This window comes from Apus apus, chromosome 1 (genome assembly GCF_020740795.1).
Source record: "Apus apus isolate bApuApu2 chromosome 1, bApuApu2.pri.cur, whole genome shotgun sequence".
In the NCBI taxonomy this organism is placed as follows: domain Eukaryota; kingdom Metazoa; phylum Chordata; class Aves; order Apodiformes; family Apodidae; genus Apus; species Apus apus.
In genome coordinates, this window is record NC_067282.1 from 35,599,997 (window position 1) to 35,618,663 (window position 18,667).

Consider the following 18,667-nt stretch of genomic DNA (forward strand, 5'->3'; position numbering starts at 1 on the left):
CATTAAGTTACAAGAGGTGGAGATCATTATAAAAAGATTAGAAAAACTTTGGATCAAAATTTATCTCATTCTTAGATACTTTGGAATGTTAATTCTTCAGGGCCACCTTTGTGAGAGACTGTATGTGTATGCAACTATGGCAATGCAGAAATATTCTAAACAAACAAATAAAAATTAGTAAATTCACTTTCCTAGTCTGGATTTTTTTTTTTTTCCCCACATATGCAAAAATTGACTCTACGGTCACAGTTTCTTTGAACTCTGCTGTCTGCTCCAGGAAAAAACTCTGTTATAAACAGTGTAGATAGTTTCAGGGGAAATATTTCTATTAGAATAAGTAGCAATTTTACTTGACCTATAAAGTCAATATTGAAGAGAAGCTTCAGTCTTAAATGGGAAGAGCTGAGAACTAAGTGGGGTTTTTAAGAGAAATCCTAGTAAATGTTTTCATTTCACAACAGTGCCTAAAGATATTCCAAGTCTTCTGCCGAGGAAACTTTTCTATTGAGTAAAGCTTCACAAAGTCTTATAAAAACTTAGTCCACCAGATACAAAAACTGATGGGTTTAGATCACATACATATAGAAGAATAGATTAACATGTACAGTGCGTTCAAAACAGTATCTATTATGACAAACTGGTAGTGCTCAAGAATGCATCTTTACTACTAACATGTTTTGGGTAAAAAGTTACCTACACAGGTTTCATTGTTTCTCCAGTGTAAGGTACTTCCTACTGTTCACTACATACAGTTGTGGGAAAGACAGCAACATACAAAGACTTAAGAAGAAAATAAGGAAAAATTAGGTTGAAATATCAATCATGGTTTGCTATCATATGAAGCAATGATGAAATAAAGCAGTGACCTCTAAGAAATTGCACTGTCCCCTTCAAGAATTGAGATGAGGCTGAGCTCATTGTCAGCTATGATTTTCAAAAATAAGGTAGCAGAGACACTAATCTCTACCTCAGATGACAGTTCTATTACAAATAAGACATGGAAAAAAACAACATACATGAAAAAATGGTTCTCCTCCTTAATTGAGACCAGAATGACCTTGCTTGACAAGGATTTTATTTAATAGAGGTGTTTAAAATGCTTCAGACTAAATGTGACATGAAAATTATTCTATTGTTTATAGATCTACTGAACAAACAGCTATAGCAATTACAGCTCTCTTACCATGGAAGTTTGATTTTAGTATAGAAACAAGACCTCACTGTTACATTTGGAAGTATAGTCCACCATCCAATTACTGATTGCAACAGAAAGATTGATTTCAACCTTTGTAGTCACAAAAAGCAATCTGTATTTTTTAACTTCCATTTTATTATAGCTTTTCTTTACTCAGTGCATTTTGAATACAATCTACTTGTAAAGGAAGACAGCTTCTGCTGCATTTGAGGTATATATCCCTGCAAGCAAAGCTGCATCTCAAATTTGTATTCATGCATTTCAGATAATATTACCTTGGCTAATGTTACTGCAAATAAATGTGTAGTCATAGCAGCAGAGAACTTGATGTAGGCTGCAAAGCCTGACTGAAAACTTAGTGAGCAACACAGCTTTCTGTGCTGCAGTGGGCTCTGTGCTGCCTTGGATATGCTGCTATACACATTTGAGCTTAACCAGCTTGAAATAAATGTGCAAGCTGCAAATATGTCTTGACTGTTGTTGTAAATAACTGATAAGCTCGGATCAGTCATAGCTATTAGCTGCTTGAAATGATCTTCTAATGTGCAAAATCCTGATCATTGAAAATTAAGTGCTTTCTTCTGCTCCCTAAATAAAATATAAAAGCTCCCTTGTTAGATGCTATTGAACCAAACCTCACCAAATACAACACTTAATGTAAACAAATACTCGTGTCATACAGTGCTCTGAATGGGAATTATAGCAAAAGCATTTACCACAATATTTACTGCAGCTAAAGCAAACTGTAACATTAACCAGTAATTTTGAACATAAATGTAATTCAGTTCTTAATTTAAAAAGAACCATGAATGGGAAAAAAAAGGAGATAAATACAGCAATCATATCTAAATAATCAAAAATATAGTGAAAATTGTTTGTATTCTTAAGGTGCTAGAACATTTCCAAGCTCTAGCAGCTACAAACATATATTATTTCTGTTAGTTATGCAGTAGTGCTCTTCCTCAACAAGAAATAATCTGACTTGATGGGCCTTGTCACAAGCAGAAAAAATACGATTGGTAATTCTGATCACAGAAATAGAGTAGATTTAAACTTGACAAAAACCACACACCATGTTAGAAAGAGGCAATCTGCTCAATAAAAGAATGCAGTAGGACTGAAAATAAAATAACATACCCAAAAGGCTACCCTGAGATGCAGCACGAGAACCAGTACTCCTTTTAAATCACAAGTATCAGCTGAACACTATCAGGGGTTTCTGGAGACTCAACATGTCATGAAGAGAAAAATGGCCAATTAATGGCTAGCTTTCCACTAAATTTATTATTCCTTTTTTTTATTATTATTATTTTTTTATTACTTTGTAATATAGGGCTTGGCTTTGCCTCAAGCAAATGATAGTTTAGTGTCTTGAGCAGTTTTGTACTAAGGATGACAATGGCAATTGTTAGAGATTTCCCTTCTGCTTCATTTATATTTTAGCTATAGAGAAAATGTGCATTCTGCCTGTATTTCTCTCCCTTGCCATCTCCTGTGAGACAGGGAGCTGCTACTCAATAGTTTCCATCTATGCTTGGGTCTGACTTGTACTCACTTTTTAAAATAAATATTTTTAACCATAAAGACTAAACCAGTTTTTATTAATTTGCTTGGTTTTGTTTTTAAACAGAATCATAGAATCATAAAACTATTCAGGTTGGAAAAGATCCTTGGGATCACCAAGTCCAACCATCATCCCTACTCTACAAAGTTCTCCCCTAAACCATGTCCACCAACACCACATCCAAATGACCCTTAAACACATTCAGGGATGGTGACTCAACCACCTCCCTGGGCAGCCTATTCCAGTGTCTAACCACTCTTTCTGTGATTTTTTTTTTCCTAATGCCCAGTCTAAACCTGCCCTGTTGCAGCTTGAAGCCATTCCCTCTTGTTCTGTCGCTAACTACCTGTGAGAAGAGACCAGCACCAACCTCTCTACAATGACCTTTCAGGTAGTTGTAAAGACTGATGAAGTTTACCCTCAGCCTTCTCTTTCTCAGACTAAACATTCCAAGGTCCTTCAAGTGTTCTTCATAAGATTGATTCTTTAGGCCCTTCACCAGCTTCGTTGCCCTCCTCTGTACTTGCTCCAGCACCTTGATATCTCTCTTGAATTGAGGTGCACAAAACTGGACGCAATACTCCAGGTGTGTTGATAACACACTGATGTTTTAGTTGTTGCCCAGCAGTGCTTACACTGTCATAGACTTTTCAGCTTCTCACACTGCCCGGCCAGAGTGGGCTTGGGGTGCACAAGAAGCTGGGAGGGGACACAGACAGGATACAGCTGACCCAAATTGGGCAAAGCGATATTCTATATCACATGACATCATGATGAACAATAAAATTAGTGGCAGTTGTTGATAGCTGTTTGAGGACTGGCTGGGTATTGGTTAGTGGGTTATGACCAATTGCATTGTGCATCACTTGTTTTGTATTTTCCTTTATCATCATCATTATTATTTCCCCTTCCTTTTCTGTCCCATTAAACTGTCTTTATCTCAATCAATGAATTCTACCTGTTTTTCCCCATTTTTTCCCCAGTCCCACTGGAGTGGGATAGTGAGCCAATGGTAAAACCAACAAAAAATACAAGTGTTTACTTTTACTCTTCTCTCCAAATTAAATGTCTGAACGTCAAACTTCAGTACTAAATTACAACCATCTGATGTACAAACTAGTCCCTGGGTTAGACAAAGATTTAGATTTTTTTTTTTTTGTATTTTTTTAATGTTTTCTTTCTAACCTGAAACATAAAACATGGTGCTAAGGTTTGTCCAAATGCAGTTAGTTTGAAAATGATAAATTATACTGTTTGTCCACAGGAAGATAGCTAGAGAAAATAGGCTGAAAAGAAGCAACATTCAACATAATCGTTCTTACAAGCAGAAAGACTCATGGGATTAATTCAGATATGCTCTGCAGTGATTATTCAAATATCAATATGTTATGTGCTAGACAAGTACCTGTCAAAGATACTTGATTCTTCGAGCCAATTCCTGTAAGTGAATTAATTATCTTTAAACTGTCCTTCTCACTCTGTTTTCATTCATTTTGTGTTTAATAATGAAAAATTATGTACACACATTTTTTGCTATAAACACTTAAGAAATAAATACTTAAACATGAGGTAAAATTAATATTGTCAATTGGATGGCACCTGCTTTTAAAACTTGACAGTTCATTTAAATATCAAAGGATAATGCATCTGCTTAAAAAAAAATAAGGAGATTTTTTTCCCCTTAAGTTTCAATGAAGATTTTTCTTTAACAGACATTACGTATGTAAACCTTTTCCAAAGACCACCAATTATAAGCCACTGAAAACACTCACTCTGTACTCCTCAAACTTAATATAAAAATATTCTGTAGATTTTCTAATAAACAAAGCTAACAAGCACCTATGCCTTCAATTATAACTCTTCACACATGAGCAAGTCCTGCTGATTACAGTGAGATAGCTCAGGAGTTTATGAATAAACATTTGCATAGGACGCATACTCAAAAATTTGGAGAAATATTTTGCCAGAAAGTAACACTAATTTACTATTTCCTAAAACTTTGCTCATACAACATCACTTCTGAATTATACTGGTAAATGGTTGCTTAAAACATTTCCGCTACAGTAACAAGAAAACCAAGACAAAGAATGAATGCAAAAAGTTCTGTCATTTAGTATAAGAAACACTAATCAACATCTAAAATGTTCCACAATCTTTGATTTCTATTATAGTTCCATCATCCATTAAAAAATGCTAAAGATTCTTAAGGACTAAAAGTACTACATTTAAAAACATAAACAACTTTAAATAAATGAAAAAAATCAAACCAACAAACATAAAATATAGAAGAGCTTTGTAAAGTATAAGTATAATTTCAGAATATGATATTCAGGTGATTCTTAAAAAGCAAGTTCCAAAACAGTTTCAGTATTTCACTACTGTAGAAAACTGAAAAAAATCAGAGCAGTCTTCTGAAAGCACAGATCAACTTTATAAGCTAAGAAGTGCATGCAATTCATGAATATGGTTTATTACCATGGTTACAAGCTTTTAGCACAGGCCGCTGTGTGGTTGGACTGAGATTCTGTGGCATGTCTGCAAAAGCAAGGAAACAATGGAAAAAACCCACTTATTTGAAAGTTACTGGAGTATTGTGACAACATTACTAAATAGAAATATTTAGAAGTTAAATATTTCTAGGAGTAAAGTGACATTTAAATACCAGTGAAACAATCTGATTCACTTATGGGGCAAGATGATTTTTACTCTGCATTCAACTATCAACCCTAAAATATTAAGTACAGGTGGCTGTATCAAAGACTCTTGTCATAATAATCAGGCTATGCTCTGTTCAGTAAATTAATCACCAAAGTGCTATGGACATGAGCAAAACAGCCTGAACATCCCTGAAAGTTGTCATTGCAAGAGAAAATTAAACCTGATACCATTTAAGTTCTAGAGCACCGTACATGTGACAGTTTTAACTTTCTCTGGAAAATAAAATGTAAAACTGAATACTCACCTTTAGACCTTGGTGTCCTTTTCCTTCGATCTCGAAAAGCTGCACCTGATTGCAAGGCCTCCAACAGGCTATCCATCACTCCAGTCTCCTCACCTTCTGTAACGGAGAGAGGAGGAACCCTCTAGGTTAGCATAGCAATATCAAAGCATAAATAATAACAACAATAAGCAACAATAAAAAATATTATAAGTGTTATTAAAACTATTTATTTCAAACTTCGACCAGAGCTTCAACATTCACAAATTACTCCCTTGCAATTAATCACAATAGATTTTATCTTCTGTCCAGCTAGGCCAAATTTTATTCCATTCATTTCACATTTCTCTTCCTCTATACTAAGAGTCAACTGTAGTTTTAGATGAAATGCCATTTAACTAATATTTTCATATCAGTATCCTTTCGCAACTGCAAATATTCAGCTTCATGTCAGTTTTCAAGTGCTGTCCCTGAAATGATTTGCTATATTAGACAATAAATCATTTCAGTTATTGTTATAAAAAGTAGAAATTGTTCCTCAGGAGGAAGCTGAATGAACAATATTGGTGTGGATAGGATACATGCATATATAGCTTTAATCAAAAGCCGTTTTCCCTTCATATTTAATAACCTCTGGCCAATATTAAATAATTGATGTAGTTCAAGAAAATTCTACTCATCATATTACATATGTATGTATACTATCCTCTGAAAGAATTCTGAATGTTAGTGAGATTATAATTAAATGCAAGCACGAAATGCCCCACTTTTATTTTCTCAAATAAACACATAAGAAAATGTTGGGGTTTTTTAACCTTGTTAACCCCTTGTGTCTATGCCTGGGAGGACAAAAAAAACTACAGGCAATTACAATATGACAAAATATCACCACAGAGGAATAATGACACAATAGAAATCTCACAATGCCTCACTGGGCAAAACTCCCTAGGTCAATACACACAACTTGAGTACCATCAGACACATCACACAAGTCTGCAGTTATTGCTAACAGTGAATATTCAAATCAGGATCTAATCTAGCTGATGAGCAGAACAAGATTCCATTTAAGGAATTCTGAAAGTGCTAGAATACAAGTAAGGAAGCAAGGCAACCTTCTTTTTCACCTGAATAGGGGGAAAAAAAAAAACCTATTACGGGAAACACTGCTTTCCAGCACTATTTTTATTTGTTTCTCTCCTTTAAAGAAATTCCATCTTTCAGTCAGCTTTAAAGAATTCTAATATCTTTCTAAGGTAAGTGGTTTCAAGGGCAACAAAAATAATTCAGACAAAAAAAGCTAAGAGCAGCCAAGAGGAAGTCCTGGTAAAACACTGTCAAATCAGCATAGGCCAAATCACGAATAAAACATTTTAGAAACAACATTTATACTTCCCATTATTCTAACAGTTGAATCTAATTTTGTTTGTGAGAACTCTATGCCTGGTTAGCATTTAAAAGTGGAATAGGAAAGCATACCAAAAAGAGGCACAAGATTTTGGGAACCAAGATATGCAAATCACCAGTTAAAAAAAAATAATATTGAGATTTCCTGTGCACAAATTATAGAAATATATTATTCAAATATGACTTAAAGACATATAGTGGTAACCTTCTTATAAAATGATACAAGATATTCTACACAAATCCACATATAAACATCCTTAAAGCTCACAACAGATGTTCCCTAACATGGACTCAACATTAAATTTTATTTTCTTCAATTTTTTTGTCATTTTCTCTATTACACTAAGAACTACTTTATTATTTACAGAAGGACCAATTTCATTTATTTTAAAAGCTATTTTTGTGCAATTGTATTCTAACTGTATTTAGTTAGCACTTTTGTCAATTTTGCTTGAATTGTTATCCATTCTTTAATTTCTGTTAATTCTACCCGCATATTTGTGTTTAGAAAATTACTTTGCTCAAATTTTTTGAATGTCCTAAAAATATCCTCTATGGAGAGGTCTCTTCCTTCCTTGTAGCATTTGTTTTGCTGGTCTCTGAAGATGCATGTCCTTAAAGCAACAAAGCTGTAATCTGAGAACACCCTTAGAATCATTCAACCATTTTCATTGGAAAAGATCTTTAGGATCATCAAGTCCAACCATTAACCTACAGCACTGTCAAGTCCACCAGTACACCATGTCCTTAAGCACCACATCTACACATGATGTTGACTGAACCACTTCCCTTGGCAGCCTGTTCAAGTGCCTGACAACCCTTTCAGTAAAGAAATTGTTCCTTATGTCCAACCTAAACCTCCCCTGGCACATCAAGGCCAAATCCTCTTTTACTATCACTTGTAATTCGGGAGAAGAGACCAACCCCCACCTTGCTACAGCCTCCTTTCAGATAGTTGTAGAGAGCAATAAGGTCTCCCCTCAGCCCCTCCTTTTCTCCAGGCTAAACAACTCTAGTTCCCTCAGATGCTCCTCATAAGACTTGCTCTTCAGGCCCTTCACCAGATTCCTTGCCCTCCTTTGGACATGCTCCAGCACCTCAATGTCTTTCTTGTAGTGGGGGGCCCAGAACTGAACACAGTACTCGAGGTACAGCTTCTCCAGTACAGTACTCTCGAGTGTAGGGGGACAATCACTTCCCATCTCCTGTGGGCCACATTATTTCTAATACAAGCCAGGATGCCACTGGCTTTTTTGGGCACACTGGGCACACTGCTGGCTCATATGCAGCTGGCTGTTGACCAACAGCCCCAGGTCCTTTTCTTCTGGGCAGATTTCGAGCCGCTCTTCTTCGTTGCATGGGGTTGTTGTGATCTAAATGCAGGACCTGACACTTGGCATTACTGAACCTCATAAAATGGCCTTGGCCCATGGATACAGCCTGTCCAGATCCATCTGTAGTGCCCTTGTACCTTCAAGCAGGTCAACACTTCCATCCAACTTAGTGTCTTCTGTAAAGTTATGGAGGTTCCACTTGATTCCCTCATCCAGATCACTGATTAAAGAGAACTGGCCCCAACACTGAGCCCTGGGGAACTCCACTTGTGATTGGCCACCAGAGGGGATTTAACTCCATTAAGTCTTTGGGCCTGGCCAGCCAGCCAGTTTTGTACCCAGCAAACAGTAACTTTTAGTTCTTCTCTTTTCTCTATACTCTGTACTACCACACTAGTTAATTTAACAACCTTACACAAATGAGCTATATGAAAAAAGAAATAACAGAAAAATTAGCAAATAATTTTCATAACATTTAAGTACCTTTTTTCTGTACAATACCTGGCAGATACAGAATGAACATGAAAACTTGCCTTACATTTGGTATAACATGGTTTACTATGCTGAATTTTGCTCTCTTATCACAACTATAAATATGGCTTGGAAAGTACCTTACAAAAATTACAAAAAATTACTCAGATTATGTAGAAAGATTCCTGGGCTTTGTTTTGTTTTGTTTTTTGCTTTTTTAATATTTTCTTTCTACATCTGATATCATGCAATTCTCTAAAATATTCATGTCTGGAACGAAAACACCCAGCGAGCAGTGTCAAATCTAAGTGATGCTTGAAGAAATTTTGAGGCCATGCAATTAGCTACATTAAAGTACATGAACGTTGGAGGAAAGTTTATAAGCCTTTTGTATAATAGTAAATAAAAAGAGTGAATAATAGCACAGTTCCCAAAACAACACTAAATTGTTATGGAAAAGAGTTCATAAGCTTTGTTGTAGGAAGTAGGAATAACAGAAGAAAAATTTCAATCCTATTTCAGCATGTCATCTTTTTCCCTTTAAGCCTATCCAAGACTACTATGGATTTCATAGTTATTTAAAAAACTTAAGTTTTCAGCAGAAAAAAAGTGTTCATGTGTTATCTGCTATACTATAAAAAGACCCATCAAATAAAACAAAAAAAAAATTGAATAAAAATCCGGCAAACCACAACTTTTTTTGCATCACAGCTGTGACATCTTTATGGGCCCTACCTGTTTTTCACACTTATTAGAAAAAACCCCAAACAACTGTAGTCACACACTGGGTTACAGATTAATGCTTCCATTGTCATGCAAAACAGTTAACAGAAGAAAAATGGAGCATACAGAAAACTGAATTAAAAAACTCCTCTAGTAGTTTTCATCTATGCATGAATGTATCCAAAAAAGTTTATCACTGCAAATAAAAACATTCAGAGTGAATAATCTATGTACCCAAAACATGCAGAAAGCCTTTTTTTTTAACTTCTACACCTGCAGTTTAGCTCCAAATTCATTTTTTGATACCTATGCCAACAGTTGACTGTGACTCCTTCTATGAAGTTTCACAGTTATTAATACCCAATCTATGATATTGTCCAAGTTTAACTCATAGAAAGTTTAAGAAATCAACATGTACCATGCAGTATTTCAGGAATCTTTTAAATTGCCCTGGGAGAACTGCATACAACACTGCTACAGTGATAGTATAAGAGTCACAAATATTGTTCAATACGAACACTTCCTATGGGACCTTTAAACCGGCTTTCACAAGCTGCTGCAGATGCTGTCACCAGTCCCAGCTGGCTCCCTAATTAGTCAAGTGTATCAATCTTTTGACATCCTAGAACTAGTCATTCCAGTTGGCTTGCAGATAGCTACATAGCCCATAATAATTCCTTTGAGAAATAGACCCTTTTATGATGTAAATGATCTCCCTTCACCTGCAGAATAGGAGATTTAAATACTTTTTGATACCATACCTAATTAAAACCTATACAACTTTCTTTTAAATACCATCTAAAGCAGAAGTAAACTTGCCAAAATAGCTGCTAAGTTTTGCCCTTGACATTTCAGTGCCAAGTCAGATATAAACTGCCTAATTTCATAATTATGTCTTTAAAATGTGAAGAATATTAGAGACCGTTCTTCTTTAGTGTACTATGTATCATAAGCTTTACAGTACAACTTGAATATGCCTTATGATGATAGCAACAGATACTGCGGTTAGTAGTGACTCTTTCATTTTACGGACTTCTTAAGGAACAAATGATATATGTCATAGTTCCAGAAGCATTAGTCCATTTAAATAATAGAATGATGAACATCTTAGAATCATAGAATGGTTTAGGTTGGAAGGGACCTTAAAGATCATCTAGATCCAACCCCCCTGCATTGGCATGGACATCTCCTACTAGACCAGGCTGCTCAGAGCACCATCTAACCTGGCCTTAAAAACCTCCAGGATGGGCAAGAAGGAGGACCCAGGGAACTACAGGCTAGTTAGCCTCACCTCCTTCCCCGGTGAGATGTTCAAACAAACAGTTCTGGAAGTCATCTCAAAACATGTGAAAGCAAAGAAAGTTATTGGGAGAAGCTAGCATGGATTCACCAAAGGGAAACCAAGCTTGACCAATCTGATTGCCTTCTATGACATTGTAACTGGCTGGCTAGATGAGGGAAGAGCAGTGGATGTCATCTAACTCGACTTCAGCAAGACTTTTGACAGTGTCTCCCATAACATCCTAATTAGGAAACTCAGGAAGCGTGGGCTAGATGAGTGGAGAGCGAGGTGCATCAAAAGCTGGCTGTGTGACAGAACTCAGAGGGCTGTGGTCAATGGTGTAGGGTTGAGTTGGAGGCCTATAACCATTGGTGTCCCCCAGGGGTCAATACTTGCTCTGGTCTTGTTCAACATATTCATAAAAGATCTGGTCGAGTGGACAGAGTGTATCCTCAGCAAGTTCGCTGATGATACCAAACTGGGAGGGGTGACCGAGATTCCAGAGAGCTGTGCTGCCATCCAGTGTGACCTGGGCAGGCTGGAGACCTGGTCAGAGAAGAACCTACTGAAGTTCAACAAGGGCAAGTGTAGGGTCCTGCACACCAATATAGGTTAGGGGTGGACCTGCTGGAAAGCAGTTCTGAAGAGAAGGATCTGGGAGTCCTGGTAGACATCACATTATCCATGAGCCAGCAATGTGCCCTTGTCCCAAAGATGGCAAACGGAATCTTGGGGTGCTTAAGGAAGAGTGTGGCTGTTAGGTCGAGAGAGGTCATTCTCTGCCTCTGCTCTGCCCTGGTGAGGCCACAGCTGGAATACTGCATCCAGTTCTGGGCTCCACAGCTCAAGAGAGACAGCGAGCTACTAGAGAGAGTCCAGTGGAGGGCAACAAAGATGACTGGGGAATTGGAGCATCTCCCTTACGGGCAAAAGCTGAGAGAGCTAGGTCTCTTTAGCCTGGAGAAGAGAAGGCTGAGGGGAGACTTTATTAATGCCTAAGGGTATCTAAAAAGTGGGTGAAAGGAGGATGGAGCCAGACTTTTTTCAGTAGTTCCCAGTGACAGGACAAGGGGCACAAGCTGGAACATAGGAAGTTCCATTTAATATGAGAAAAACATTTCTTCATTATGAGGGTGACAGAGCACTGGAATAGGCTGCCCAGGGAGGATGTGGAGTCTCCTTCACTGGAAACATTCAAGACCCACCTGGATACAGTCCTGAGTAATGTGCTCTAGGGGATCCTGCTTTAGCAGGGGAGTAGGTTCTTACAAGAAAGTACGTGGCTGAATATAATGTATGTGTCTGGTGTGTATGAACACCTTGTCTCTTGGTTACCAGATGCCTCTGAAGGAGTCCACTGAGCGCAGGGAAAGACACTACTATTTCCATTCTTATTTATAAAAAACTGATAAATCAGAAAATATACACAATGATCACTCATACTGACAGCTGTGCTACAGAGACGGGGAGCTGAAGGAAATTTAAAAGTTAAAAAAATTCTCACTTTGACTGGATTATATGACTGAGCTTAGTCAAAGGAAGCCTTCTGGACAGCTTTAGGTGGGCAAGACCCTTTTTGTTTGGGTGGCTGTAAATGCCCAAGAACACCCAGGAAGATCAACTCAAAAGTCCATGTTGCCCTGTATCCTCCACGCACTGGTATCCAATAGCAAACATCTATTAAACTGATAGAATAAATATGTAATGATATTTATAGAATGGTCTTTTGCTCTGCAGCAACTTGTGATGTAAAGACCTTACATTTGCATTTAATAGCTTTCAATGGATAGAAGCTGCCAGAGAAATCAAGTAACTTCTGTCAACAAGCTTCAGAGCAAGAATATTTTGGTATGCAGTAGCAAGACTACTTCTGTACAACCACTGAGGTACTGCTGAGTGAAGATAAGTGTCATAGCGAACAGCATAGAAATAGAAACAGCAGCAGACTCATTTTGAAGGAAGAATCAGAGACATGACCTTCTCTTTTGCTAGCTTTCCAACAATGACAGAGGAGGTTCTTGGCTCTTTTACAACCTTGGACTAAGGAAAGAAAAAATAAAGCATACCCTCCAATGCTTTGGTAAGGATATTTATTCCTTCCCTCCTCTGCAGCTTGGGAGAAGATACTTTTAATGATTCAGAAAAAAAAAACAGAAAGAATAAAAGCATTTACACATAGCAGAAGTGAAAGTTTAAAGAGGACTGTGATGTCTACCTCCTTAGGGGAAGAGGTAGTATTTGGAGTATGAAATGCTTATTCAAACCAAAACCTACCATCTGCATAAATGTTAGAGCTCTTAATCCCAAAGATAGATACAGAGATTTAATTTTAATATTTTTTTTCATGGCAATGCCATTTCAAGTTTGCAGCATTCTTTTCACATTTGTTTAGAAACTTTACTGCTACAAGACAAATTACAAGTCCTATGAGAATATTTATCTACAGACATTACTTTAATGACCCTTAATTTTTTTTAGCAGTTTGTTTTGACTATTTCTCTCCCTCCCAAATACAGCTGCTCTTTATTTTTTCAGGGGCTTTGTGTAAACCTCAGTTTCACAAATGCCTTTCAGCTACTGTCTCCAAAGGGTCCATTTCTAAGTAAAATTTGCAGAAAAAAAATAGTTTCTTCTAAACCTCTCAGTTTTTGGAGCTACTGCTTAGTACAAACAAATAGCAGCTGCTGCATTCTGAGCCCATGGGTTGCCAACAAGTGCGTGAACTATACCTCCATGCTTCAGAAGATTTAACACCTTTGAGATCTTGTTAGAACACGACTTGTGACTATTAGTTGTTGTATTTTAATTAATATACATTCAGATCAGTTCTACTTTTTTCTGCACTAAAAACATCTAATTCCCTAAACGTCCTACAGAGTGAGATTTGATGAAGTTTTGCTGTACCTCACCTTTTGCGGCAGCTTCTGCAGATGCATCACACATTGACTTTCAAGCCAGATATTGTTTTTTAATTGAGCATACCTGTATTTTATCGTTCTCTGTATAATTTTCAAGTTCTTGAGGGAACATCTTTTCTCAGTAATTTAGCCTGATTTATACTTTACTGTCGAAACAGTACAATTGCAGCTGAAAAACAACCTTCATACTTAGTGACATATCAGGTGACAACTTTTTTCCAGCAAATTTTGAGTCATTGTCTGTTACAACTTTTTCCTCATATATAGGATTTTATTTTTTTTTTAAATGAGCATAAAGCAAAATTATATCTACTTCCAAGCTTGTCATCAGCTTACTGTCAACTGTCCACTAAAAGTAGGAGTAAGTAAGTACTGAGTAGGCAACTCTATAAGGTCCCACAGCTCTTTCTGCTGGTTTCTATTTAATGTAAGAGGAAGAAGTTACACTCCTCACAGTTACAGAACAGATTTATTCCTCACGGGGTTCATAATAGAAGTGATCCTTTAGAATAAATTTAAACAACAAAAAGTGACCTCAGGAATCCTCTTGGTAAAGAAGGTCTGATTTTAGGATAAATGGAAGCAGTCATGGGAAAACTGAAAAGAGTTATCATCATCAGAGAGGAACTGAGATGAACAGAGCACTTGACATTCCAAAAGAGGCAACTCACTAGAGAAAAGAGCCCTTACACAGAACAGTTATTGGATTTTGATATTATACTCTTAGGATTTCTTCCTATGTAGCATTATCATATCTTTTGTCCCATTCCCAGTAAATTTCGTTGCACAAACATACATCCAAATCCCAAAATCTAGCAATAAACCTACCATTGTCCAAAACTCAAGTTTTTCAGGAAAGCAGCCCAGCAGACATTTTAGAAAAACGAATTATCAAAATACTTTAGAAACTACTGTTGTTATTTCCATTGTAAAGGAACATGAGCAGATGTTTATAATCTGCAACATTTGCAGTCCTCCACTCCCCTCAGAGGAAAGGAGTACTATTAAGAAGTATTGATTCTTCTCTGCCAGTCAGAAGAAATTATTAAAATGGAGGCCTTACCAAGTTGAGTTAGGCAGGGAAAACAGGGTCTTTAAGCATACCTACTAATATATAAGTAGGCCGGGGAATTTTTTAATTTATTTCAAAGGCAAGGATTTTATCTGTTGAAATCTGAATTTTAACTACCTAATTATGTTTACTATTTCCATTGCTTGAACTGTCAGCGTTGGGATGCATGGTGTCTTTTTGTTTTGCAAAACACTACAGAACTAATGAAAATATTCATATTGCACAATTTAGCTGCCAGTAATAAAGCAATAAATTTCTGAAGAACCAGAACCTAAAACACTCTTAGTAAATTTGTGAGACATGAATGTTTTTTTCCCAAACCAGATAAACAATATAAAACCTCTGCAAAAATAAATGCTGAAAATTGTCTGCAAATATGGTCATAACCACCTAAATGAACTGGAACACAGATTTAAAACCAGTTAGTTGTGATAAAAGTGAAACTGAGTAACACAAATGAAAACAAACTAATACTCTAAATTGGAAATCAGATGGTTAAGACATCAGTTTGGCATCATTTCACTGCCTTTGTGTAAGAAAGGGCAGACTTTGTAAATAACCACTGATGAAAGTGGCTTGTTACTTAAATAGTATTCAAAGTAAGACACAATGAAGATGCCACAATGATGGAGTTCTCAATTATATTACAATAAATTTACCTGGTGCTATCGCAGTTATAGAATTCCTTACACTGTGATAAGATCAAAATAATTGATTGGTGTGCTTTCTTCTGAGGATCTGAAGAGCAGAAGAACGTATGTATCTGAATGTTAATAGTATGCAGACAAGTGGAATTTACATAAAGATCCCCTTCCACTGGCTATTTACCTTTGGAATGATAGTTTGTGATAGTTCGAACTGGCTTGATAGAAGCAAGAAAAGCAGTCTTATTGACAAAGTATCTTGTGATGAATATCACTTTGTACCCCAGAGAGTATTTAGAGGACAGACTTTATTAACATAAATTTCAAAATATCATTCACTTCTTAGACATGCAAATTTTTAAATGAATTTCACAAATATTTCAAATTAGGATGCAGCTGAAAGGAAAATATGGAACTAATATTTTATTATGTAAACTTCAGATTCTCATTTTTTATATTAGTCAAACATTTGAACTGTGATCATTTGGACACAAAAGTGCCACTATCTAAGATGTAGAGATTGAGAACTTTAGCAAATTACAATTTAAAGAGATCTAAATCTGACACTGGCTTAAGGTCCAAATCCCAAAAAAATATTTGCAAGAGAATAAGTCAAACAATTCCACAGAAATAGCAAACATCTATGGTCTTATCAGCAGAGGTCTAAATTTATTCTGTAAAGCCTACCTAAAATGTTAAGTTTCTCTAAAAAGATGCTGTACTACATTTTCATAAAACACAACACATCTTTTAAAACCTACAAAACATTGATATAATTATTTATATTTGAACAATAAGAGAAAAAAAATTGAAAGTGAAAACTTCATGAAGATTTATCACACTATATATAGAATCACAGAATTGTTTGGGTTGGAAGGGCCCTTAAAGATCCTTTAGTTCCAATCCCCCTGCATGGGCAGGGACATCTTCCACTAGACCATGGTTGCTCAACATCCTGTCCAGCCTGTCCTGTAACACCTCCAGGGAGGGGGCATCCACAACCTCCCTGGGCAACCTGTTCCAGTGTCTCATCACCCTTTCAGTGAAGAATTTATTCCTAATATCTAACCTAAATCTACTCTCTTCCAGTTTAAAACCATTACCCCTTGACCTATCACTACAGTTCATGAGATGGCTGAAATTCTGTGCTAATAACCATCTCACATCTCTTGTTTACAGTAAATATGAGTTACAAGTGATGAAATTATTATATTCCCCAGAAGAATTTTTTTTTTCCTCCCTAAAGTTAAAGATCAGGAGTTCCTCTAATTTCAGAAAAAATTCTTTTTGTTTTAATACATCTGTATATTGCTAGGAAAAAACTGATATGATACACTCCTAATGTGCTATAAACAACTTAGCAGCACAGCTCACATAGAATCACAGAAGGGTTGAGGTTGGAAGGGACCTTAAAGATCATCAGGTTCCAACCTCTTTGCTATGAGCAGGGACACCTCACACTAGACCAGGCTCACAAAGCCTCATCCCACCTGGCCTTGAACACCTCCAGGGAGGGGGCATCCAAAACCTCCCTGGGCAACCTATTCCAGCACCTCACCACCGTCACAGTGAAGATTTTCTCCTTAATATAAAACCTAAATCTCCCCTCTTTCAGTTTGAAACCATTACCCCTTGTCCTATCACTATCCTCTCTGGTGAAAAGCCCTTCCCCAGCTTTTCTGTATACCCCCTTCAGGTACGGGAAGGCCGCTATAAGGTCTCCCTGAAGCCTTCTCTTCTCCAGGCTGAATAGCCCCAACTCTCTCAGCCTGTCTTCATAGCAGAGGTGCTCCAGCCCTTTGATCCTTGTCGTGGCCCTTCTCTGGACCCTCTCCAACAGCTCCTTGTCTTTTCTGTGCTGAGGGCACCAGAACTGTACACAGTACTCCAGGTGGGGTCTTACCAGAGCAGAGGGACAGAACCACTTCCCTGGTCCTGCTGGCCAAACTTCTTTTGATGCAGCCCAGGATAGGTTGGCTCTCTGGGCTGTGAGTGCACACTGGCAGCTCATGTCGAGCTTCTCAACTACTACCACCCCTAAGTCCTTTTCCTCAAGGCTGCTCTCTGTCCATTCTACCCACAGCCTGTATTTGTGATGGGGGTTGCACCAATCTTGCACTTGGCCTTGTTGAACTTCATGAGGTTGGCACTGGCTCACCTCCCAAGCCTGTCAAGTTCCCTCTGGGCATCAACCACACCACACAGCTTGGTACGGTCAGCAAACTTCATGAGGATACACTCAATCCCTCTGTCCATGTTTCCAACAAAGATGTTGAACAGCACTGGTCCCAGTACTGACCCCTGAGGAACACCACTTTTCACCTGCCTCCATTTGGACATTGAGCCACTGACAGAAACTTATGCAACAGAACTCTACTTTTCAAATAGCTTCAAAAAGCAGATGAAAACTGAAGAACTACTATGAAAAGGACTTCCAGAACTAAGGAGAATCAAGGACAGGTTAAACATCTGTGTTGTAAATGAGACCACTGGCTAAGAACACAAGCTTAGCATGGTGATAAAAATCACAGAATCACAGACTTTTTGGAGTTGGAGGGGACCTTAAAGATCATTGAGTTCCAACTACCCTGCATGGGCAGGGACGCCTCCCACTAGAACAGGCTGCTCAAAGCCCCATCCAACCTGCCCTTGAACACCTCCAGGGATGGAGCCCCCACAACATCTCTGGGCAGCCTGTTCCATTGCCTCACCACCCTTACACTGAAGAATTTCTGCCTGATCTCTAACCTAAATCTCTCTTCTTTCAGTTTAAAACCATTACCCCTTGTCCTCTCACTGCAAGCTCCTGTAAAAAGATGCTTCCCAGCTTTCCTGTAGGCCCCCTTCAGGTACTGGAAGGCCACTATGAGGTCCCCCTAGAGTCTTCTCTTTTTCAGACTGAACAACCCCAACTCCCTCAGCCTGACCTCATAAGAGAGGTGCTCCAGTCCTCAGATCATTTTCATGGCCCTTCTCTGGATACATTCCAACAGATCCACATCTTTCTTGTGCTAGGGGTTCCAGAGCTGGACGCAGTATTCCAGGTGAGGTCTCACCAGGGCAGAGTAGAGCAGCAGAATCACGTCTCTTGATCTGCTGGCCACACTTATTTTGATACAGCC

The 18,667-nt window shown here is 37.7% G+C and overlaps 1 protein-coding gene across 1 annotated transcript in view; it reads right to left on the reverse strand.

Moving 5' to 3' along the window:
- Positions 1 to 18,667, reverse strand: part of DIAPH3 (diaphanous related formin 3) — a 236,530-nt gene that overhangs the window by 53,387 nt on the left and 164,476 nt on the right. Inside the window, exons 26-27 of the mRNA XM_051623494.1 lie at positions 5,722 to 5,817; positions 5,235 to 5,294 (exon numbers count right to left, since the gene is read on the reverse strand). Coding sequence (XP_051479454.1) covers positions 5,235 to 5,294; positions 5,722 to 5,817 — 156 coding nt within the window. The remainder of the gene's footprint in view (positions 1 to 5,234; positions 5,295 to 5,721; positions 5,818 to 18,667) is intronic.